The sequence below is a fragment of the Hypanus sabinus genome, chromosome 27 (assembly GCF_030144855.1).
Source record: "Hypanus sabinus isolate sHypSab1 chromosome 27, sHypSab1.hap1, whole genome shotgun sequence".
In the NCBI taxonomy this organism is placed as follows: Eukaryota; Metazoa; Chordata; class Chondrichthyes; order Myliobatiformes; family Dasyatidae; genus Hypanus; species Hypanus sabinus.
The window spans coordinates 37,854,275-37,879,777 of NC_082732.1; the positions used below are offsets into that span (position 1 = coordinate 37,854,275).

The window sequence follows — 25,503 nt, forward strand, 5'->3', positions numbered from 1 at the left end:
CACGAGCATTCTGGGAGTTGTAGTTCTACATCCTTCCATCCTAAAAATCCATAGAAACAATACGTTTTGCAATGATTTATCAAAATGGTTTAAGTTTAAAAAGGTACTGGAGGACTTTCCGGCGGTTTGTGCGTAAAAGAAAAATTGCCAAACGGAGACGTGCGTGAATACGCAGGCGCGTCGATTGTGGCCACTATCGCAATAATGGCGGCGTTGTGTTCTCCGAGCCGGCCCTTGAGTTCCAGCCGAAATCCGCAGAAGGACTTCGTGTGTAAAATCTGCGACTCAAACCGTTGGAAGACTTTCGGCGTGGCCGTATTGTCCTTGAAGGATCTAGTAGCCAAAGGTAGGATTGGATTGGGCCTACGTTTGCGCGCACTCGGGGTCGAGGTACGGCCACTGCCCCAGTCTCAGGTTCCTTATCACCGACTCGGTACGGGGCATGCAATCTGTTGTTTTCTGGCAGCAGTACAGCGCAAAGGCATCGACTTACTATTAACGACAAGTAATACGCTCGTTGATTTGTGGACCGTTTCGAAATCTGATGGCGAGAGGAAGAAACTTCCTGAATCATTAAGTGGGTGTAATCAACAAGACATATGTAGCAAAACCTATTCAAAAGTGCATTTAATTAGTACTCCTGAATACTAACGTGACGTTACAGTGAAGAGTGGTCAAAAGTTTTTTTTTCTTAAAATGTTTTTAGGAAAGCAAAAACTCGGGCTGGACAAACATGACCCACGAACCTGTACTGTTGTGCTAGAAGAAGATGGAACAATTGTTGATGAAGAAGATTACTTTGAGCACTTGCCAATAAACACAAAGTTTATGATCCTTGGTCCTGGTGAAAAATGGATGCCACAAGATGTTGGTAAGCTGTTCTTGGGAGAGGTGTTGCGAGCGTATTTAATTTCTTTTAGAGATACATCGCAGAACAGGCCATTCCAACCCCCCAAGCTGCGCCATCCAGCAATGCATCGATTTAGTCTTCGCCTAATCACAAAACAATTTAGAATGACCAAATAAGCTACTAACTAGTACATCTTTGAACTGACAGAGGAAACCCAGGCTCCCACAGAAAGAACGTATGGAGGTTGCAGGAATTGAACTCGAGCGCCCACTTTAATAGCATTGCATTAACCGCTACGTTACAGCATGTTATGTAATATGAATTATGTAGTGGTAATATCAGAAAGAATCTTGGAAGGCCTGTAGCTGGATGGTTTCAACTTTTCATTTCAGTGGTTCTTTGAATTAATCAGTGCCCAGAGTTGAACATTACCCCTCAACCGTCAGGCTCATGAACCAGTGGGGACAGCTTCTCTCAGCTTCACTTGCCCCATCACTGAACTGTTCCCACAACCTATGGGCTCACTTTCAAGGACTCTTCATCTCATGCTCTCGACATTTATTTTTTATTTATTATTAATTTTTTCCCTTCTGTACCTGCACGGCTTGTTGTCTTTTGCACACTGGTTGTCCACCCTGTTGGGTGCAGTCTTCCATTGTTTATATTATGGTTATTGGATTTACTGAGTATTCCTGCAAGAAAAAAAAATCTCCAGCTTGTATATGGTGACATAGCTCTACCTTGATGATAAATTTACTTTGACTCTTGAATTTTGAACATTGTGAGACTTAAAGGTCAGAATTTAGTAAAGGAAAAACATTTAAAGTATCATGTGGTGAGGCAACTTTATCCGGTAAGAAAGACCTGCATTTCTAAAGCACATTCAAGATATACCAAGCATTTTAAAACACTTTACAGCCACTGTGCTAACATTACAGAACAATTAATTTATTTTGGCAAATAAACTTAATAATAACCAGTTAAATAATCAATATGATTGTAATGCAGAAAGGTGATAAATATGAGCCAGGTTATATTTGCATCTCTTCAAAATACAGTGGATTCCAGTTAATTGGGGTTAGTACATTATGGCCCAATTAAGTGGCTGCCCTAATTAGCCAAACTTTCATGGAAATAGTTAAAAAGGTATATTTAAAAAAGGATAAACTACCATTTAACTAAGTATCAAATTATATATTTAAATGAAATGCAAAACAAATTAGAACATTATCAATACTACAACAGTACTATAAAACTGTATTAATTCCTAATTGTTATCAATATAAGAATTTGTCAAGTATACACTGTACCATTCCTTTGACTGTAAATGAACAAAAGCAATGCAAATGATTTAAATAATGAACTACCTTCATACAATGCTGTCAATGATTGCAACCTACAAATCTTCAATTTCATTGTAACAGTCAAGATGATTGTCGATACTTTCAAATTCTTCAATGTTAACTTGTTGAAGTTGTGAGAGCGTTTCATTTCTACTCCCAGATATTTCTGACACCTCTGAGCCTGAATGCTTGAAACTACAGTGAGCCAAACAGTTCTGAATTGTCTTACTGCTTATTTCTCACCAACTATCAGTGACAGAAATCACTACTTTTTGACACTAGCATATGCAACTGATGCTATTTAAAAACTGTGCTCTAAGCATGGTATAGTGCACGCATCAGATGCTGGTTTGAAACAGTTGGCCAACAGTCTCCGGCCCTAATTAAGCAGCACATTGTCCCAAATAAGCAGCTGCCCCAGTTAACTGAAGGCCAATTAGTTGGAATCCACTATACTTTATATGGTCTTTTATATGTGCCTGATCATGTTAAAAGAACTCATCCAAACTATGACTACTCCATCTGTGCTGTATTCCTTCAAAATCAGACTTTTGCACAAGTCTCTGGTGTTAAATTTGAAATTCAAACTTGCAAACGTGATTGAGCCACGCCTAGGAACTGCCATTTGTGGGCTGATTCCACAATCAGCGTTCACAAAAGTGCACACAGAGCTCCATGTTCGAGGGTTCCTTGCTCATGCTGCAGATTTCACCCTTTCATTGTCAGTCATAGCAAACTGTGACTCACTATGTCGGCCCATCAAATCCACACTGACCAGCAATCACCCATTGACGCTAAACTTATATTAATCCTTTTTATATTCTGCCCGCATTTTCATAGACTCTACCCGGTTTTGCATTTGGAGCAATTTACATTGGCCAACACACCTACCAACCTACAAATCAGGTGTGAAGAAAGTAGGGTTCCCAGAGCAAATCCAAATGATCACAGGGAGATGGTGCAAGCTCCACACAGATAGCAGAAGGTGGCATTGAGCCATATCCCTGACACCAAGAGGCCATGACTCTAATCGTTGCACCTTTATGGCGGCCTACCCACCCCTCTTCATCAGTATTCGACAGCTGATCTGCACTGACAGTTTGTGTCCAAGCTTGCTTCCTGGTTTATCCCTATACAATCAGGATCTCCCATGAGTTAGATGTTGAATAATTTCCTTAAGACATTGGAGCAGAATTAGGCCATTCAGTCCATCGAGTCTGCTTTGTCATTCTATCATGGCTGATTTATTACCCTCTCAACCCCATTCTCCTGCCTTCTCCACATAACCTTTTATGCCCATATTGATCAGAAACTATCAGCCTCTGCTTTAGATAGATACTTTATTGATCTCAAAGGAAATTACAGTGTCACAGTAGCATCACAAGCGCATGGATATAAGCGTTAGAAGAGAAGCCAAAAGAATGTTTAAAAAAATAAGTTACCACAGTCTACTGGGAGGGGGTTATCACTTCCCCGGTATAGGTTGACTCACAGAGCCTACTGGCAGAGGGCAAGAATGACCCCCTATAGTGCCCTTTGCATCAGTGCAGTTGTCTTAGTCTATTACTAAAAGTGTTCCACTGTTCAGCCAAGGTGGCATGCAGAGGCTGAGAAACATTGTCCAGAATTGCCAGGATTTTCCATAGGGTCCTTTGTTTTTGCCTCAGCCTCCAGTGTGTACGGTTTGACTCATATAACAGAGCCAGCCTTTCTAATCATTTTATTAAGCCTGTTGGCATCACCCGTGTTGATGCCATTGCCCCAGCACAGCACTGCATGGAAGATTGTACTGGTGACAACAGACTGGTAGATCAAGGCCTGCATACTCCACAGGACCTCAGTCTCCTCAGGATGACTCTGGTCCTTCTTGTACACAGCCTCTGCGTTGGTGCTCCACTCAAGTCCGTCATCCAGGTGCACCCCCCAAGTATTTGTAGGTCCTCACCACATCCATGTCCTCCATCAATAGTAACAGGTTTCCAAAGCAGGCTTACTTTTCCTAAAGCCCATCACTATCTCCTTTGTCTTACTGATGTTGAGCTGCAGATGATTCCATTTGCACCATTTGTCAAAGTACTCCACCAGAGTCCTTTAAGTATACCCAATGACTTGGCCTCTACAGCTGTCTGTGGTGATGAATTCCCCAGATTCACCCTGCTCTGGCTAAAGAAATTCTTCTTCATCTCCATTCTAAATGGACGTCCCTCTATTCTAAGACTGTGTCCTGTGGTCCTAGATCCCCCCCACTCTAGGAAACACCCTTTCCACATCCACTCTAACTCAGCCATTCAGCATTTGATAGATAGATAGATACTTTATTCATCCCCAAGGGGAAATTCAACATTTTTCCAGTGTCCCATACACTTATTGTAGCAAAACTAATTACATACAGTATTTAACTCAGTATAAATATGATATGCATCTAAAATCACCCTCCCAAAAAGCATTAATAAATAGCTTTTAAAAAGTTCTTAAATAGTTTACTAAAATGCATTGAGTGGTAACTTAAGCTCAGTCCTAACCCCGGCACTTAACATGTCTTGCCCCTGGTGGTTGAATTGTAGAGCCGAATGGCGTTGGGGAGTAATGATCTCTTCATCCTGTCTGAGGAGCATTGCATTGACAGCAACCTGCCGCTGAAGCTGCTTCTCTGTCTCTGGATAGTGCTGTGCAGAGGATGTTCAGGGTTTTCCATGATTGACCGTAGTCTACTCAGCGCCCTCTGCTTTGCCACCGATGTCATACTCTCCAGTTCTGTGCCCAAAACAGAGCCAACCTTCCTTACCAGCTTATTAAGACGTGAGGCGTCCCTCTTCTTAATGCTGCCTCCCCAGCACGCCACCACAAAGAAGAGGGCGTTCTCCACAACTGACCGATAGAACATCTTCAGCATCTCACTACAAACATTGAATGATGCCAGCCTTCTGAGGAAGTACAGTCGACTCTGTGCTTTCCTGCACAGGGCATCTGTGTTGGCAGTCCAGTCTAGCTTCTCGTCTAACTGCACTCCCAGATACTTGTAGGTCTTAACCTGCTCCACACATTCTCCATTAATGATCACTGGCTCCATATGAGGCCGAGGTCTCCTAAAGTCCACAACCATCTCCTTGGTCTTGGTGATATTTGAGACGCAGGTAGTTTGAGTTGCATCATATCTCAAAGTCCTGTATCAGTTTCCTATACTCTTCCTCCTGACCATTCCTTTGACACGTTTCATTTTCAATTTGATAGGTTTCAGTGAGATTCCACCCCCACTCCTCCCCCAATTCTTGAAAATTCCAGCAAGTATAGATCCAGAACTATCAAGCATTTCTCATGCAATAACCCTTTCATTCCTGTAATCATTCTTGTGAAGCTTCTTTGAATCCTCTCCAATGTCAGTGCACATCCTTTCCTGAATAAGGGGCCCAAAGTTGTTCCAATAACACAATTGATAATAGAATTGATGAATCAGGACCCATCGTAAAGTGGGGGACCGATTCGTCGGTCACCTCCGCTCCATCCACCAAAGTGAGGCCAAGCATTTTAGACAATAGACAATAGGTGCAGAAGTAGACCATTCGGCCCTTCGAGCCTGCACCACCATTTTGAGATCATGGCTGATCAATTACTATCAATACCCTGTTCCTGCCTTGTCCTCATATCCCTTGATTCCCCTATCCATAAGATACCTATCTAGCTCCTTCTTGAAAGCATCCAGAGAATTGGCCTCCACTACCTTCCGAGGCAGTGCATTCCAGACCCCACCACAACTCTCTGGGAGAAGAAGTTTTTTCTTAACTCTGTCCTAGATGACCTACCCCTTATTCTCAAACCATGCCCTCTGGTACTGGATTCTCCCAGCATCTGGAACATATTTCCTGCCTCTATCTTGTCCAATCCCTTAATAATCTTATATGTTTCAATCAGATCCCCTCTCAATCTCCTTAATTCCAGTGTGTACAAGCCCAGTCTCTCTAACCTTTCTGCGTAAGACAGTCCAGTCATCCCAGGAATTAACCTCGTGAATCTACACTGCACTTCCTCTACAGCCAGGATGTCCTTCCTTAACCCTGGAGACCAAAACTGTACACAATACTCCAGGTGTGGTCTCACCAGGGCTCTGTACAAATGCAAGAGGATTTCCTTGTACTCAATTCCCTTTGTAATAAAGGCCAACATTTCATTAGCCTTCTTCACTGCCTGCTGCACTTGCTCATTCACCTTCAGTGACTGATGAACAAGGACTCCGAGATCTTTTTGTATTTCTCCCTTACCCAACTCTACACCATTCAGATAATAACCTGCCTCCCTGTTCTTACTCCCAAAGTGGATAACCTCACACTTATTCACATTAAACGCCATCTGCCAAGTATCTGCCCACTCACCCAGCCTATCCAAGTCACCCTGAATTCTCCTAACATCCTCATCACATGTCACACTGCCACCCAGCTTAGTATCATCAGCAAATTTGCTGATGTTATTTTTTATGCCTTCATCCAAATCATTAATGTAAATGGTAAACAGCTGTGGTCCCAATACCGAGCCCTGTGGTACCCCACTAGTCACCACCTGCCATTCTGAGAAACACCCATTCACCGCTACCCTTTGCTTTCTATCTGCCAACCATCTATCCATGTCAATGCCTTCCCCCCAATGCCCTGAGCTTTGATGTTACCCACCAATCTTCTATGTGGGACCTTATCAAATGCCTTCTGAAAATCGAGGTACACTACATCCACTGGATATCCCCCGTCTAACTTCCTGGTTACATCCTCGAAAAACTCCAACAGATTAGTCAAGCATGATTTACCCTTGGTAAATCCATGCTGGCTCGGCCCAATCCTATCACTGCTATCTAGATATGCCACTATTTCATCCTTAATAATGGACTCTAGCATCTTTCCCACCACCGATGTCAGGCTGACAGGTCGATAGTTCTCTGTTTTCTCCCTCCCTCCTTTTTTAAAAAGTGGGATAACATTAGCCATTCTCCAATCCTCAGGAACTGATCCTGAATCTAAGGAACATTGGAAAATGATTACCAATGCATCTGCAATTTCCAGGGCCACCTCCTTTAGTACCCTAGGTGCAGACCATCTGGACCTGGGGATTTGTCAGCCTTCAGTCCCATCAGTTTTCTCATCACCGTTTCCTTCCAAATGTCAATCTGTTTCATTTCCTCTGTTACCCTATGTCAGGGGTCAGCAACCTTTACCACTGAAAGAGCCACTTGGACCCCTTTCCCACAGAAAAGAAAACACTGGGAGCCACAAAACCCGTTTGACATTTAAAATGAAATAACACTGCATACAACGTTTTTTTTTGCCTTTATGCTATGTATAAACAAACTATAATGTGTTGCATTTATGAAATTGATGAACTCCTGCAGAGAAAACAAAATTACATTTCTGCATGCAACAAAAACATGTTGAACTCCGAAAAAAAGACGTTGAGTTGAAGGTTACTTTAAAGTAAAATACTCAATGTCTATTTGAGTCCTTCTTGTATTTATGAAAAACGCCGAACTTAAATTTTCCGCCAGCAGCAAACCAAAACTAACGTCAGCCAGCTGTCAACCTGAAAAATAAAAGGACTATTTCACTGAACAATGAAAAAATATGAATAAATGTAAAATAATAGGCAATTAAAATATTTATCATACTTGGTTAATGAGATTTCTGCTCCTGGACCTCAGCGCACAGTGTCTGCACATTAGGGCTGTATGACGTCACCTTCATCTTTACACAGGATCACAAGCTGTCATTTGTGAGGCGTGCACGATGTTTGTTTTTAATAAAGTTCATGTTGGAGAACACCTGCTCACATACATTGTGGATCCAAAGATCGACAGGACTCCAAGCGCGTACTTTTTAATGTTTACATAAATGTCGGGGATAGCTTTCCATGTTTCGAACACAAGTTTGTCCGGTTTTCTGAGGTTTTCAATATCACTCCATTTGTGATTCTGAGCAAGAACAGCCTTCTGACGGGCAACATCTTCAAGGTCTGCTGTCAAGCGTCTAAACTTGGACACCCATATGTCTTTGTCGGCTATGTCGGCCAGTTCCATCTCAAGATCAGGTTGACTCACACCTGCAAATGCAGTTCTATTCAGAAGGAAAGGATCGATGCTCAGGGGAGTGACCGGGAAGGATAATGTGTTTTTTTTCCTCTCTGAACTCACAGAAGCGTTTCCCAAACGATGTTTGCATTGCAATGATTGCAGAATGTAAATACTCCGAATTTATCATGTCGTGACCTTGTTTGAACTCTCTCAAATTGGGGAAGTGAGACAAAGTGCCTTTCTGTAAATCTCTGGCAAGCACTGTCAACTTGCGCTCGATTGCCAAAACATCCTCCAACATGTGTAGGGCTGTACGTCCTTTCCCCTGAAGAGCTGTGTTCAGCGTGTTCAGGTGCGCTGTCATGTCTACCATGAAGTGTAGCTTTTCCAGCCACTCTGGCTGTTACAGCTCAGGAAAGGTGAGCCCTTTGCTGCCCAGGAAAGTTTTCACTTCTTCTAGACACGCGACAAAGCGTTTCAGCACCTCCCCTCTGGACAGCCACCGGACTTTGTTGTGCAGCAGGAGATCAGAATATGCGCTTTCCAGCTCGTCCAGTAACAAACGGAATTGACGGTGATTTAAACTTTTTGCCATTATTTTATTGACAATCTGAATGACAACATCCATTACTTCTGTGCATTCCGGAGGAAATGTTTGAGCGCACAGTGCCTCTTGGTGCAAGATGCAGTGAAAAGTCAGCGGCTTTCTGTCCAGTGACTTCTGCAGTAAAGCCACAAATCCCTTGTGCGTTCCCATCATGTTCGGTGCCCTGTCAGTAGCTACTGACACCAGGTGGGTAGTCTTTATTCCTTTGGCTCTTAAACAATTCAAGACAGCCTCACAGATGTCCTCCCCCCATGTTTGGTCTTTTAGAGGTATCAACTCAATCAGTTCTTCCTGTGGCCCGGCAGAACAGCGTTATTTGTTCAATATCACCTTTCTTTAGACTCGTCACAGGCAATCGAGTAGGCCACAGCTGAATTGATGTCTTTAATTTGCTGTCTTGTGATGTCTTCTGCCATTTTTATGGTTCTGTCTTTGACAGTCTTTGCAGAGAGGGGCATATCCCTGATTTTCTGCACAATTTCACTCTTGTTTTTAAAGTCCGTGAATAGATGTTCTGAAATCTTAATGAAAGATTCTTTTATATATTCACCATCTGTAAACTGCTTCCTGTGCCTGACTATTTCCTGAGTGGCAATATAACTAGCGTATGTCGTTGGTTTTCCTCACTTCATCCATTTCTTGAAATGATTTTTGCTCAGATCAACCTTCCGCATCAGTTCCGAAACGGCTTTTTTTCTCTCATCTCCATCCGGATATTTTTGAGCAAAGGCTGCGTGTTTATTCTGGAGATGCCTTGCGACATTTGACTTTTTGTTGTTTGCTAGTTTCTCATTGCATATTAAGCATACCGGTAAACCAGTCTCGTCAACAATGAAAGCAAATGAATCTGTCCACTTATCATTAAACGTTCTGTTTTCTTCAGTCACTTTTCTTTTTTTAGAATTCTCCATAGTTGGCCTACCTTGGATCGAAAAATTAAAGAAATCGCGCACTGACGGGTGTCAGGTATTGGCAGTGGTGACGTATATTAATAGCGATAAAAACACGTTGTAGCGGTGTGCTCACGCAGTCAGTAAACTGCAGTCGAATAACTTTATTCGAACTAAACAGCCTTGCTTTTAAGCCTCCCTCAACCCGGCCCCCATGGGTGCGGATGCTGCAAAAGACACATACTCATAAACCCCCGTAGGCTATCTCCCTTAGCCTGAACGCTGGCTAATTGTGAGCTGGTTCGGATGTGCCAGGAAATGGGTCGCCACAACGTCTTATTTAGATTGTACAAGATCACCATAATCTTCAAATTTAGAATTACATTTCAAAAACTAACAAACTAACATAAAATACATTTTAATTAAATACTGACCAATTATTTCCCAAAGCAACAGGGAGCCGCAGCACAGAGGTAAAAGAGTCGCATGCAGCTCCGGAGCCGCGGGTTGCCGACCCCCGCCCTATGTCCTTGGCCCATCCATACATCTGGGAGATTGCTTGTGTCTTCCTTAGTGAAAACAGATCTAAAGTACTCATTAAATTCTTCTGCCATTTCTCTGTTTCCCATAATAATTTCACCCAATTCATTCTTCAAGGGCCCAACATTGTTCTTAACTATCTTCTTTCTCTTCACATATCTAAAAAAGCTTTTGCTAGCTTCCTTTATATTTCTGGCTAGCTTGCGTTCGTACCTCATTTTTTCTCCCCGTATTGTCTTTTTAGTTAAGTTCTGCTTTCCTTAAAAACTTCCCAATCATCTGTCCTCCCACTCACCTTAGCTCTATCATATTTCCTTTTTTTTAATGCTATGCTATCTCTGACTTCCTTTGTCAACCACTGTGGCCCCTTTCCCCTCCCTTTGAATCCTTCCTTCTCTGGGGGATGAACTGATTTTGCACCTTGTGCATTATTCCCAAGAATACCTGCCATTGCTGTTCCACTGTCTTTTCTGCTAGGCTATCCGTCCAGTCAACTTTGGCCAGCTTCTCCTTCATGGTTCCATAGTTTCCCCTGTTCAACTGCAACACTGACACCTCTGAGCTGCCCTTATTCTTCTCAAATTGCAGATGAAAGCTTATCATATTGTGATCACTACCTCCTAAAGGCTGCTTTACTGCGAGATCGCTTATCAAATCCTGTTCATTACATAACACTAAATCCAGAATAGTCTTGTCCCTGGTCGGCTCTCGTACAAGCTGTTCCAAGAATGCATCCCGTAGGCACTCTACAAACTCCCTATCCTGTGGTCCAGCACCAACCTGATTCTCTCAGTTCACCTGCATGTTGAAATCCCCCATAACTACTGCAACATTACCTTTGCCACATGCCAATGTTAACTCCCTATTAAACTTGCACCCAATATCCATGCTATTATTTGGTGGCCTGTAGACAACACCCATTTGGGTCCTTTTGCCCTTACTGTTCCTCAGTTCTATCCACACAGATTCTACTTCTCCTGACCCTATGTCCCCCCTTGCAAAGGACTGAATCTCATTCCTCACCAACAGGGCCACCCCACCCCCTCTGCCCACATTTCTGTCCCTACGATAGCACATATACCCTTGTACATTCATTTCCCAAGTCTGATCTCCCTGCAGCCATGTCTTTGTGATTCCCATTCCTGTTCTGACTTCTTGATCCATTCTGCTCTTGTACCACGATGAGGCCACCCTCAGGGTGGAAGAGCAACACCTTATATTTCATCTGGGTATCCTTCAACCTGATGGCACGAATGTTGATTTCTTCTGGTATAAAAAAAATTCTCTCCCCTCTTCTTTTATTCCCCATCCTGCCCTCTTACCTCTTCTCACATGTCTGTTACCTCCCCCTAGATCCTCTCCTTATCTTTCTCCTATGGTCCACTCTCCTCTCTAATCAGATTCCTTCCTCTCTCCCCACATTTTTATTCTGTCATCTTCCCCCACTTCCCTTGCAGACCTGAGGAAGTGTCTCAGCCCAAAACATCAACTGTTTATTCATTTCCACAAATGCTGCCTGACCCGTGGAGTTCCTCCAGCATTTAGATTTACAGCATCTGCAGAATTTCTTAAGTTTTGATTAACATAATCTGCCAGTAAACATCTGTCTTTACCCTCAGAAATAAGGCCGGTCCTGGACACAAGAACTCATTGTAGTATTGACTGTGTGGATTCTGCAGAGGCGTCCAGTAATTGGAAAGTACTTGCTCATCGACTTCGACAAAACCTTGCTGAGATTATTACAATGTCTGAGGCTGAGTTGCAGGTAAGAAACCATATTAGTGAATTTATTGTAGTATGTAAAACTACAACCATCAGGCTTCTGAAGAGACACGGATTACTTCCGTTACCACTACTCTAAACTGTTGCTTCAACCTGTAGATTCACTTTCAAGGACTCTTTACAACTTGTGTTCTCAGTATTATTTTTATTTTATTAAAATTCAGAGCAGAATAGGTCCTTCCAGCCCTTCGAGCCATACCACCAAGCAATTCTCACAGTTTAATCCTAGCCTAATTACAATGACCATTACCAATTGGTACGTCTTTGCGCTGTGGGAGGAAACCCAAGCGGTCATGGGGAGAGCATACAAACTCCTTACAGGCAGTAACAGGAATTGCACTCAGGTCACCTGTACTGTAAAGTGCTGTGCTAACCATTACACTTCTGTGCTGACCAATTTTAATTTGTGCAGTTTGTCATCTTATGCACATTGGTTTGTCAATTTTTTTAATGTACATTTGTTCAGAAATTCTGTAAATCCATACAAGAAAATGAATATCAAGGTGCATATGTTATTACATTGTAATTTTAATATCTTTACTTTGAAGTTTGTCTGGAAGGGGTAATATAAGAAAAAGATGGGAAAAGAGTATTGCATAGGGACAAACACACTGTCTCTGCACTGACTGTGATATTTTCCATTTGTCTAAATGCCATTATTCACTTTTCTCAGCAAAAAGAGGTGTACAAGCGAATTAACAAAGTTGGAACTTCCGATCAACAAATTGAAACTATTTTCTCCTTCATTACTTTTCTATGTCTGGGGAATTCTTTGAATGAATGTCAACCAAAGCATTTTTAGCTATCTAGTAGAGGGTTCCCAACCTTTTTTATGCTATGGACCAATACCCCATTAAGCAAGGGGTCTGTGGAACCCAGGTTGGGAATTCCTGATCTAGCACCTAAGAAGTATATGTCTTCTTAGAAACACAGCAATCAAAACATTTGCACCCATCTTTTTTTTTTATAACTACAGCTTGTTCCAATGCCTCAGCTATAAATCCATTTATTTCACTTGTAGGAACGTGTTTGATCCTGATGCGCTTTTGTGATCCAAAGGTTCTATGGAAGTCAGGAATATTTATGATAGTTTTATTAAATGTTACAAGAGTGGGCAAAGAACAAGGAGCTGAGAGAACAAAGAAAAGAACAAGGGGAAAAAAGTTGTTGACTGGGAATAGATATAACACAATTCCACTGATAAGTTAGCCTTTAACAGCTAGATTCAAGCTGACACACGCTGCTAAAAACTAAGATTCCAGAAAATTACAATAATTACTAAAATATTCACTGAACAATTACATGTATGCAGGTGATTATATAAAAATACAAGCAAATATTGGAAAATTGAATTACAAGAGGAATATCCAATGTTGGTGAAGAATTTGTTAGATGATAAATTTGGGCAACATGCTGAATGGATATCACTACAATAATTTGCTGATAAACACAAGTTTTGGCTAATTTAAGAGTGTTCAAAGTAAATGAAAAGCTGGAACGTTGTTTGAGCTGTTAAAGGTATTTATTAGTATTTATAATAATATTAATTATTAATAATTATTATAATCTTGCTGTCTAAGTTTCGGGTCAGGAAGAACCAGTTCAATAACATTCTCAATGCTGGGAATTAAGAAAGAAAATCTGTTCCCACCAGACCATTAGTCATCAACAATGCAGTGTGTCACAGTGACTTCTCTTGTACCACGATGAGGCCAACCTCAGGATGGAAGAGCAACACCTTCTTCTGGGAGGGGCTATAAATGAAGCAAAGCAGTTAAAGGGAGTGAATTGTTTCTTTCCCTGTTAAAGAAATCTGAACAGTACAATTTTAACTAGTAAGTGGCTCACATTGTCTGATGCTTAGTATCTTTTACTGCTAAGACTTCATCAGGTTGCTTTGATGAAAATCTTTATTTATTTGGAGATACAGCAGGGAACAGCCCTTCCAGCCCAGTGAGCCACACCACCCAGCAACCCACCTATTTTACCCTAGCCTAATCACAGAACAATTTACAATAACCAATTAATTTACTGACCAGTATGTCTTTGACTTTGGGAGGAAACCTGAGCTTCCCGAAGAAACCCATGTGTTCACATACTTACAGATGGCACTGGAATTGAGCTCTGAACTGCAATGCCCTGAGCTGTACTAGCGTCATGCTAGCCACTACACTACCATGGTGCCCTGTTCACAGATCTTCTAGTGACTGATCCTCAGAAGAGGGGGAGAAGTAATCTCCTCAGAGAATCCCATTCTTATGTTGTCATGAAAGGCTCAGTTCGTGGACTGCTGCCTAAATTTCATGACCCAGTTTTTTTCCATTTGGGGATGAATATGCTGAAGTTTGTGCTGGAAACTGGGACATAATTTGGGCTCAGTGGGATTCTAGTTTCTAATTGCTTTTGCCTATAAGTTGTTATTTTAAAGTAGGTTAATTAGAAAATGTTATAGCTTTAATTATATTGTTTTATTGTATTTTAGACACTGATTGATGTGCCAACTGCTGAGCTGGCAGTCGAACTGGAAGTAACTCCTAAACGTGCTGAAGATATGCAGGACTCCCTACAACGTACCCTCGATACCAAAGAAGAGCAACGCCAAGCAATAGAACTACTAAAATTGTACCAGAATGCGTTTGATAAAGATGGTTAGTCTGGATCTGTGATTAATTTGTAACAGGTTTTTCTTTGGTTATTTTTTAATTTCTAAAATTTGCCTCCACATTTTGCGATACTATGAAACAATTATGTAGTCTACATTAAACTTCGCTATTTAACAAAAAATTGTTTAACTTTCTTTGCAGTGAGACATGCTACAGAATGTTTTATTGTGCTCTTTATTTGAGAATTCATTTAGCGTTAGATGCTGTCATTGTTAAATATTTAGGATATTACTTTACTTGGTTAGGTATTGTAAAGAAAAGTAGTGAAGAATTTTAATTTATCTGTCACCAAATGTATATAAGTATAATTTTTTTGCTGTAATCGGCGAAGCTTTTTTATCATGCAGACTGGAATGAATTTTGAAATAAATAAATAAATATAAGGTATTTAGCAACCAAAACAAACTACTTCTCTTGGCATCTCTGAGTTAGCTTTCCAAGCTAGGGTGGGAGTTTGGTCTGGATTCAAGTTTGTTTAATGTCATTTCCAGTACGCGAGGGTAAAGGAGATTGAAATACTTGTTACTCCGGATCTCAGGCAGTGCAAGAAAGCACAAGATAACGAACACTAATTTTAAAAAAACACAATGAATAATGTACAAAGACGTAAGATAGCTTTGTACATTGACTGTAGGGCCATGGAGTGACACCAGGGCCAGAAGTGCCCGTACATAAGGTGACTGACAGGAAATGATAAAGTAGTGGTGGTGGGGTGGGTTAGTGGGTGGAGGTGTTGAAGCCTTACTGCTTTGGGAAAGTAACTGTTTTTGAGTCTGGTGGTCCTGGCACAGATGCTATACAAAAGCATGAAAAAGCTGAAACATTCCATTTAACAAGTTTTGTAGCCATAAGATACTGTCTTCTGTTTTGGGATAAAGATTTCAAATACAGTTCATCTCAGTTCTGCGGTTTGTAGTGCTGTGTGAGAGGACCCTGAGCAATACTTTCAAGAAGAATTATCTTCTTGCTGTAAATTTCATTATGGCATTATTCAGATTCCAACATGTCAATCCATGGCCTCTTGTGCCAAGATGAGGCCACCTTCAGGGTAAAGGAGCAAACCTGGGTAGCCTCAAAACTGATGATATGAATATCGAATTTTTTTTTTCCTTTATCCCTCCTCCCTGCTTCCTCTATTCCCTACTCTTACCTTTTACTTCCTCCCACCTGCTTATCACCTTCCCCTGGGTTCGCTCCTTCCCTTTCTCCCACTCTCCTATCAGATTCCTCCTCCCCCATCCCTTGACCATTCCCACCCACCTGGCTTCACCTGTCACCTTCCAGCTAGCCTCCTTCCCCTCTATCCATCTTTTTTGTCTGGCATCTTCCTTCTCAGACCTGAAGAAGGGTCTCAGCCCAAAACATCGACTATTCATTCATTTCCATAGATGCTGCCTAACCTACTGAGTTCCTCCAGCATTTTGTGTTTGTTACTTATTAATCAGATTCATCCTCCTGACCTGCAAGTACTTAGAAAGAATGATTATGCCTGTAGCTTAATCTGAACTGATAATTGTATGAAAAAATCCACACTTACCTATCCTAACGTCTGACATACTTAAACTGTGGAGATGTCCTGGCACTGTTATTGCCAAACGTAATGTAGCATGCCTGGAAAAATATTTTCTATGTTTCATTAAGTGTTCTTGTGGCAATTAATAAAATAGGGATACCACTTCCTTCATAGATGCAACACTTGCAGAAAAAACAGAAGTTGATAGTTTTGGCGCAGCGACCAGTCAAACTACCCAACTGAATCAACATATAATTGATGTCCTGAGGAAGAAGCCTTCTCCAGAGATTTCCTTGTCAAGCAGGGAACTACAGGTACAGTAAACTCACATAGTTCCAGTCAAATGTATTTTACATAACAGCACACACAAAATGCTGGAGGAACTCGGCAGGCCAAGCAGCATCCATGGGAAAAAAGTAAACAGTCAACATTTCAGGCTGAGACCCTTCATCAGATGCTGACTACCTGTTGAGTTCCTCCAGCATTTTGTGTGTGTTGCTCTGGATTTCCAGCATCTGCAGATTTTCTCATGGTTTAGAGTTCTACATGTATTTTATCTGCATTAGGTTCAATAGATTTATACATCTACAAGCTCTGCTTCAATGTTTGATTTGTTTTTAGTGGGAGACATGAAGTGTTTCAAAATCAAATCCATGAGACATAGGAGCAGAATTAGGCCATTCAGCCCATTGAGTCCAGTGTGCCATTTCATTATTGTAGATTTATTATCCCTCACAACCCCATTCTCCTGCCTCCTCCCCATAACCTTTTGAAGCCCTTTACAATCAGGAGCCTATTACTTTGACACCCTTTACAAAAACAAATCAATGACTTGGCCTTCAGCCATCTATGGCAATGAATTCCACTGATTCACCACCCTCTGGCTAAAGAAATTTCTCCTCATCTCTGTTCTAAAGGTATGTCCTGTATTCTGAGGCTGTGCCTTCTAGTTCTCAACTCCCCTACTACAACATCCTCTACACGTCCATTCTATCTAGGCCTTTCAGTTTTCATGTTGAAAATGGCAGGATATTAATTTCACTAAGCAATAGATTTCACTAAATCTATTGGCAGCTTTCCATTTTGTGCAGAAAAGGCCGTCATATGAGACTAAATTGGATGGCTATTTCAAACAGTTGGCATTGTCATGACAAAGTATCGGTTAGACAGAATAAGGGACCCAGCTCTCTTTATGTCCTACCTAATCAGTGAGAGTTCGATAAATCCTCCAGATGTGACTATTGAGGAGTGTACTGTAAAGCTCTGTAATTTGATGAATAGCACAGAGTTGCTGTACCCTAAAATTAAAGTTAATTTATCATGAGTACATCAAAACTTAAAGTGAACTGCTTCATTTGTGTTAACAACCAAGACACCCGAAAGTTGTGTTGAGAGCGGCCCACAAGTGTCTCCAAACATTCCGGCGCCAACATAGCATGCTTACAATGCTCAGCTGAACTACACACAGCACAACAAAGCAGAACACAACAAACAACACTTAGAAATATGGAGGGAGATTGTAGGGGTGGTGTGATTTAACAAGTGAGCGATCGTGGTTGTTCTTGGCAAATTCTACGGAAGTAGTTTGCCATTGCTTCCTTCTGGGCAGTGTCTTTACAAAAGGCCATTACTAATACTTTTCAGACCAGGGAATTCAGAATTGATAATTTGGCTCACTTATTCATAGTAATTAAGTGTTCCTTCCCTTCCATTTAGCAAAAGAAACACAAAATCTGATAACTTTAATATCCTCAATAGCTCCCACCTGCACATCAACTTTATTAATCTGCTTGCAATTATATTTCTAAACCTTTGCAAGTGCTGCTTATTCATTGAGTATGACATCTTCTTCAGGAGGTTTTAAACGAAAAGGAAAAGAACTTAGCATCAGCTTTGCATTGCTCCACTGCGGAAGTTAAGAAGTTGCAACAAGACTGTAAGAAGGAATTTGGGAAGCGCTCAACCACTGTGCAGCATCTTGAACAATTGAGCCAATATTCTTCAAAGAAAAGAAAGCAGTGAAGGCTGGACCAACAAGCAACCAAAATTTGGCTTGAAATCTGTCACTCCAATACATTTCCTTCTTTTGGTAGATGCTGAATTTCTTCAGCCTTTCCTTACTATTCTTAAAGATAGATTGCAAATCACCAATGTGCATTTATGTGTTGCTGGAAATATTTTGTATAGGTTTGTACTCGACTATGTTGATGACCTTTACTTAGTTAATAGTCATTGCTTTAGTCTGCTTTGTACTAAAACAGTAATTCACCAGTTTAAATCCTGAGGGCACAAGTTAACTACACAATGATGTTTTTTTTTCAAAGGATGGTAATTAAATTTTCATTTTCAAATTTTACTTACCTGCCCCACCTCCACACCAGCTTATATTTGTAGGTTCTTCACCCATGTTTTACTATTTATTACTGCTTTCAGTTTATATAGGGACATGGAAAAGCTTAAGCAAAAAAAATGTTAATGCAGTTGATGAGAGCTCAGCTGATCATTCATATACTCTAGTTCAAATTTATTGTTGCAGCCTGGTCGCTGACTTAGAGCAGCAGTAAAATCTGAGAGCTCACATTAGTTGCAGGCATCCATCAGTTCAGTCACCTACTGAGTCCAACACCATTTCCAGTGGAGCACCACGTGCATTAAAACTAAAGCTAACAGCAGGATATGCAGAACAATCTTCTGACTGTGGTGGAAAAGGACAATGTCAAGAAGGTGCTACAACTGAATCAGATTTCATTGGAGGTATGGATGCTGTAGAGAAAGTGTGAATGTTCTCTGGAACATGAAGAATTCAGATATTTCACAACCCAGCATGAGCAATGCTGGTGCCTCTGGAGCAGGGCTTCCCAACCTTTTTAATGCCATGGACCCCAGGTTGGGAATCTCTGCTCTAGAATGAATAGTAGGCCTTTTTTTGTCCGAACCTTAAAAGGTGCCACTGGATGTAATAATCAATTGCCTGAGTGACAAAGATAATTTCCCTTGCTGCTCCTAATTACTGTCTCAGCTAACAGCATGAATCCATTGATAGTCTTTTTCACCAGCACAAGAAGTCATTTTTCATCCATGAGCTGGGCTGTGCCTATTGTTTGATCATTATGTATCAGGAACATTAATTTCAAAAGAATTAAAATGTTAACAGTAAGAAAGGTGGTCAACAGCAGTTTCTTATGTCAGAGAAATGACTTGTTTGAAGTAATTGGTGAATGCCGGGAACTGCAGTGAAATTTTTTCCATTTCATAGAATAAATTATTGCGATCTCAAATGTGTTGCCTAAGAGAGTGATGGAAGCAAATTCAGTGAAAACATTCAAAACAACCTGGAGTATTATGTGTAGATAGGTAATTTCCGGGGAGTGGTGTTGGGAGGTGAACTAACTGAGCAATCTTTCAAAGTGCGGGCACAATGTGCTATATAATCTCCATGCTCTCTTGCTGTCTCACTCAAGCACCTCTGACCTGGAATGCTCAGATTCAGGCCCATGTAACCTTGTCTCATGTTAGAACTTGGTGATTGTGGAAGGTTTTTGACACAGTGGAACAGTTTATTGTGTACACTTTTGCCTGGGTGCTTAATCGGTCAAATTATAAATGGCAGCTTGTTCAGTTTACCTTAAAATTCACTAGGACTTGAAGAGTTAATAGCAGAGATTGCCAGAAATATATGTTGTAATTATCTATAATCAGAAGTTTTTTTAATTCCATTTAAGCCAGTTAATTTTAAAAGATGCTTTTAAAAGGTTCTTACTAAGCAGATGATGCAGCTGCAGGTCCATACTAATCACTGCTATTAAAGACTAACCACACTTAATTACTTTTCAATTAAATCTAATTAATAAACAGCAAAATAAGAAAGTTTAATTGCTTTTCTAAGGAATGGAACTTCTAAAATAAAAGGTAAAATACAATTCTAAAAATGTTGTTAATCTCTTTAGAAATTAATGTACCTTCACAAAATAATTACTACCTGTAATTCTAAAAGTACAAGTGTTATGTTTTATTACTGGCTAATGTGTAAAGTTTAAAGTCAGGAAGGGTTCTTTCACAAAATGTTTTGATGTTTATATATAATTAAATTTACAGCATTAAAGTTGGAAGTGTTTGAGTGAAAGTCTATTGCTTAGGAAGTTTTGCTTTTATAAATGATTTTTCCACCTTGAAGATGACAATGACTTGCGCTGAGTATGTTTCCTTAATATAGGAAGATGGGGGAACATTTATTAAGCCTCATAAATGAAGAAAAGTTTGTTTAACTCTGCAAGGATGCAGATGCTATGCAGATCCAGTCCTCCACTATATAACAACTACCCCAGTTAAAATCAGGTCTTAAAATCCATGAGGTCATGAGATTAGTAAACCTGAGGTGGTAAGAACAGGTCTCAACTCATAATAATTTGAAATTAAAATTAATTGTGCATTTACAATGTAATTTACAAATATATATTTTTGATACACAGATACATCAAAAGTCTGCCTTTCAGGCCAGGACATTATTGAGTTCCTCATGTATTTTTTGTATATGACCAGCATCTGTGGTGGGACTAATCTGTGAAGCGAATAAAAGTGTTCTTCAGAATTCTGTTTGTTGTGTAACTCTTCAGTGGAACATAACACATAAATAAGATTTATTTTTGATAGCCCTATGAGTCGTATTGTTTCTTGCAGTGTACTGAACGTTTAACATATCAGCTCAATTTAGCATCCCAGTGCAAGATATGAAACATATCCCTCGCTTTGTGGTTACCACTCTAAATCTCTCCCATATTAATCCCACAGCCGCATGGCTGCCATCCTACACTATGGCAGTGTCACAGGATCATAAGCAGCAATGGGGAACTTTGACCATCCAGACAGCCTTGTGTCAGCTCAAGGTTCAAATTAAGTTTATCAAAGTACATAAATGTCACCTTATTGCTACACCAATGTCTTGCTGCCACACACTGCTCCAATCTGCTGATCAAATTCGCAGATGACACATCTTTAATCGGACTTATTTCGAGAGGTGACGAGACAGTCGACAGAGCAGAGATTGATGCCCTGACACAGTCGTGCTGGGATAACAACCTCTCTCCAAATGTCCAAAAAACAAAAGAGCTGATTGTGGTTTACAGGAGGAACAGAGACAGGCCCAGCCCAATCAACATCAATGGGCCTGCATTTGAGAGGGTAAGTAGTTTCAATTTCCTCAGATACACATCACCGATTATCTCACCTGAACTGTGCACACTGGCTTTGCAGCAAAAAAAAGCACAACAGCGTCTCTTCCACCTTGGGCAACTGAAGAAGTTCTGCATGAGCCCCCAAATCCTCAAGAGCTTCTAAAGGGGCACCATAGAGAGCACCCTGACTGGCTGTATCACTGCCTGTTACGGGAACTGCACCAACCTTGATCGCTGGGCACTGCAGAATGGTACGGACAGTTCAGCACATCTATGGATGTGAACTTCCCTCCACTGAAAATATTTACTGCAGCGGGTGCATAAAGAAGGCCTGGAAGATCATCAGGGACACCAGTCACCCTAACCATAAACTGTTTCAGCTGCTTCCATCTAGCAAATGCTACTGCAGCGTTAAAGCCAGGACCAACAGGCTACGGGACAGTTTCTTTCTACAAGCCATTAGACTTTTAAATTCACATGTCTCTACATTACAACAGTTATAACGCAAAGATTTTTACTCCCTCATGCAAGATGTAAGATTTAAATAAATAAATTCTAAATTCTAAAGGCTAGTGGTGTGGCAGGCAGTAAGTAAGCTGAGATCAATAATTGAAACCTAACATTAATGTCAAGTAAAATCACACTTACCTTCACTATCTCCTTAACAAAGGCTGCCCCTCCCCTATTCTTAAGGAAAAAAAAAATCAGTTGATGCTGTTACATACCCCGTAACTGGGTCACTTACCAGCAAAGGTCCGTTGAAGTCTGATGGTACTATTTTTAACAGTATTTATTGATAAAATATGCAAAAATAATATAAATGCAAACATACAGATAATATACATCGTCAATACTAAATCTAAAAGTGCGGGTATAATAATAATAAGAAATAGCTCTATCGTCGTCTAGGGGATAATGTATTGTCCGATGGAAATATAAAAGTCACTTTAGTTCATTCAAGCTGTAGGCTGCAGCCTTTGGTTGGAGTCAAGAGAAAGACGGAGGTTTAACTTGCCCATTCCTTTTATAATGTCAATCCTTCGAGAGTTGTTGGGGGACTGATTTCCCCGTTGTTGTTAGCTAAAACCGTTCTTCCGTACAAGACCCACCGATTCCAAGGCAAATGGAAAGGGACGCACGTGGGCTGTTTCCACTGGCTTTGCTATTACACTATTACAGGAGTTCTAGCGTTTCTTCTGGTGCATCTGAGGGGCTGTTCCCACAGACCCTCTTTTATCCTGACTCACAGGGTCTCAGACTTCAATCAGGTTGGGATGATGCAATCCCTCCACCAACCCACCCCCCCCCCCCCACCGGTTCATTGCCTGGGGGCTTCGATGCATTGTACAGGATTCAATACACAATTCCGTCTCCAAGAGACAATAGCCGGTATCAATGGTCCCGCCTTTCGGAGGCCAGGACACATTCCAAACTCTTTGTGGATTCTGCATGTCTTTCTCTCATTTCCTGGGTCTCCTGAACTGACTTAATAGTGATCTTATGATTCTCAAAAAGGAGGGGGCTACGTTGTACCCTTCGGCCCCTCAGAGTTGTGGCGTATTCGTAACAATGCAAAGAATCTAATTTCACTACATATGCCAGTGGTAATGAACTGGATTTTAATTCTGACTTATAAACGGGGAGCCTAACACTAGATATGTGGGGCCCACATGCATTTTGGACAAGACAGCCAGGCACCATGCTGAGTTTGGCCCAACCATATTCTTGGGGTCAGCCTGCACCCACTGCTTAGTGTAGCTAGAATGTATTGATAAGCACAGCTTTGTGGATAAATGGGAAGAAGCCTGTCACAGTATTGGTTTTTATATAATGAGACAGGTGGGAATAGGTCTGCCTCTATATAATGGGCTCAGTACAGAAAAGATTAATCCTAGTGTATTGTACTGAGGGGCACAGGTCTGTCATTATCGACAGGTTCAGGTTCAGATCTGTCTCTAATATGGAGGTACACTGCGAGAGGATAGGGGTGTGTGTCACTGTATAACATAAGTACAGTACTGGTGAAGACAAGTCTGTCACTATAGCACCAGGGTGCAGAACTGATAAGCATAGACCTTCTGTTATATAAGATGCAAATGATATAGAACTATAATCCAGTACAGGATGAGTTGAAATAGATCTCGTTATCTAATTCTGGGGTGTAAATAGGTTCATCATTGCACAACAATTAGGTACAGAACTAGTGGACACAGATCTAGCACAGGAAATATCGAGTTATTTGAACCATCGCCTCTGCCCCAGTCTCTACCTTAAATTTTTCTCTTGCTGGCAGCAGATCAGTGCACCTGACGTGAGGAAGCTAGTGTCGCGATGGTGCTGGCTGAATCTACTACCCTCTGCCGCTTTTTTTCCGACCCTGGGCATTGAAGCCTCCATATCAGACGGCGATACAACCAGTCAGAATGCTCTCCATGGTATATCTGTAGAAATTCACGAAAGTCTTTGGTGACAAACCAAATCTTATCACTCCTAACAAGCTATAGTCATCTGTGTGCCTTTGTAATTGCATCAATATTTTGTGCCCTGAGTAGATTTTCCGAGATGTTGCCACCCACAAACTTAAAACTGCTCACCCTTTCCACTGCTGACCACTTGATGAAGACTAGTATGGTGTTTCTCTAACTTCCCCTTTGTGAAATCCATAATCAGTCTGTGATCTGACTAAGCTTGAGCTCAAGGTTGTTCTTCTGACATCAATCACCCAGCCAATCTATCTCACAACTGAATCTTCTGAGATTCTGCCAACAGAAGTTGCGTGATCAGCTAGTTTTTGATGATGTCTGAGCTGTGCCTGGACGTTAGTCATGAGTGTAAAGAGAAGAGAGCTGTGGGCTAAGCAGCTCACGTCCTTGAGGTGTGCCAGTGTTGATTATCGGTGAGATTTCCAAAATGCATTGACTGTGGTCTCAAAAGAGACTGCAGTATATAAATAGTTTGTACAGAGCCAACAATGTAATCTAGTCCATTCAATGTGGAGGTTTATTGACAGGAAATGTATTTTTTTTAATCTCCACAGGTGCTGCTTGACCCACTAAATATTTTTAGTTCAAGTCAAGGCAGCCATGAGTTTAAGATAAGAATATTTTAATTATAAATGTGTTCAATTTCAGCACTCTAAAGGCATGAGTGCAAATGTTTCCACCTTGTACACATAAAGCTGTAGCCTCATTGCTGTAGGATTTTCAGAGTGTCCCACCAAAGATCAGAGAAAATTAGATCTTGTTTAATACCATGAGGTCCAAAGTAATTTCATGCCCCCAATCCCAAGGTTCATCACAATAAATCAAAAGTTGACAAGAAAGTTGTTGAAGTGATTTGGGTGCTACCCCTCTAGTGCAGTTTAAGTGGGGATTGTTACATTTATAACTTATAAGCTTCCATTTTCTTTTTTTTAAATATCCAGAGTAGGGAGGCTAGATGCTTTAACCTGTCAACTATAATGTGGAATGATAATGCTTTCAAAAAGAATGGAAGTTTTTAATCTATTGTTTCACAGAACTGGCCATTGCTGTTAAGACCAACTTTGTTTGGCATTTCTACATGCCTTTGAAGTGGGTGATTTGCAGATCAGAGACTCCAAGCCCATTGAAGCCCATGCAAACTGGTCTCATTGTGTAACCCTTTGTTTACTCAGCGGTTGTTCAATGGATTGGCTTTGAACAACAGCTGGTAATGAGAAATTTCCATCTAAAATAGGCAGGTGGTTAAGATGCATCATTTGGTGTAGTGTAAACAGAGTTGGAGATGAGGGGCAAGGGTACGTCAAAGAGTTTGGCATTATCCCTTTCTAGAAAGTCCGTAAGACCCAGAAGCAGATTTAGACCAATCAGCCCATCAAGCCTACTCTGCAGTTCTGTCCTGGCTGATTTATTATCTCTCTCAACCCCATTCTCCTGCCTTCTCCATGTAACCTTTGATGTCCTGATTAATCAAGAACCAATCAATCTCCTCCTTAAACATTACCCAAAGACTTGGCCTACATACCCATCTGTGGCAAAAAAAAACTCCGGAGATTCACCAACCTCTGACTAGATAAAGTTTTCATCATCTCTGTTCTAAATGATATCTCTCAGTTCT

General features: G+C 41.0%; 1 protein-coding gene across 1 annotated transcript; it reads left to right on the forward strand.

Annotated features, from left to right (window-relative positions):
• The first annotated feature begins 166 nt into the window (after positions 1 to 166).
• On the forward strand, positions 167 to 19,993 carry dffa (DNA fragmentation factor, alpha polypeptide). Its single transcript, XM_059952240.1, has 6 exons — positions 167 to 346; positions 707 to 871; positions 11,896 to 12,041; positions 14,541 to 14,706; positions 16,409 to 16,548; positions 18,089 to 19,993. The coding sequence occupies exons 1-6, from the start codon at positions 205 to 207 to the stop codon at positions 18,254 to 18,256; spliced, it is 927 nt and encodes a 308-aa protein (XP_059808223.1). The 5' UTR covers positions 167 to 204; the 3' UTR covers positions 18,257 to 19,993.
• Positions 19,994 to 25,503: the final 5,510 nt, after the last annotated feature.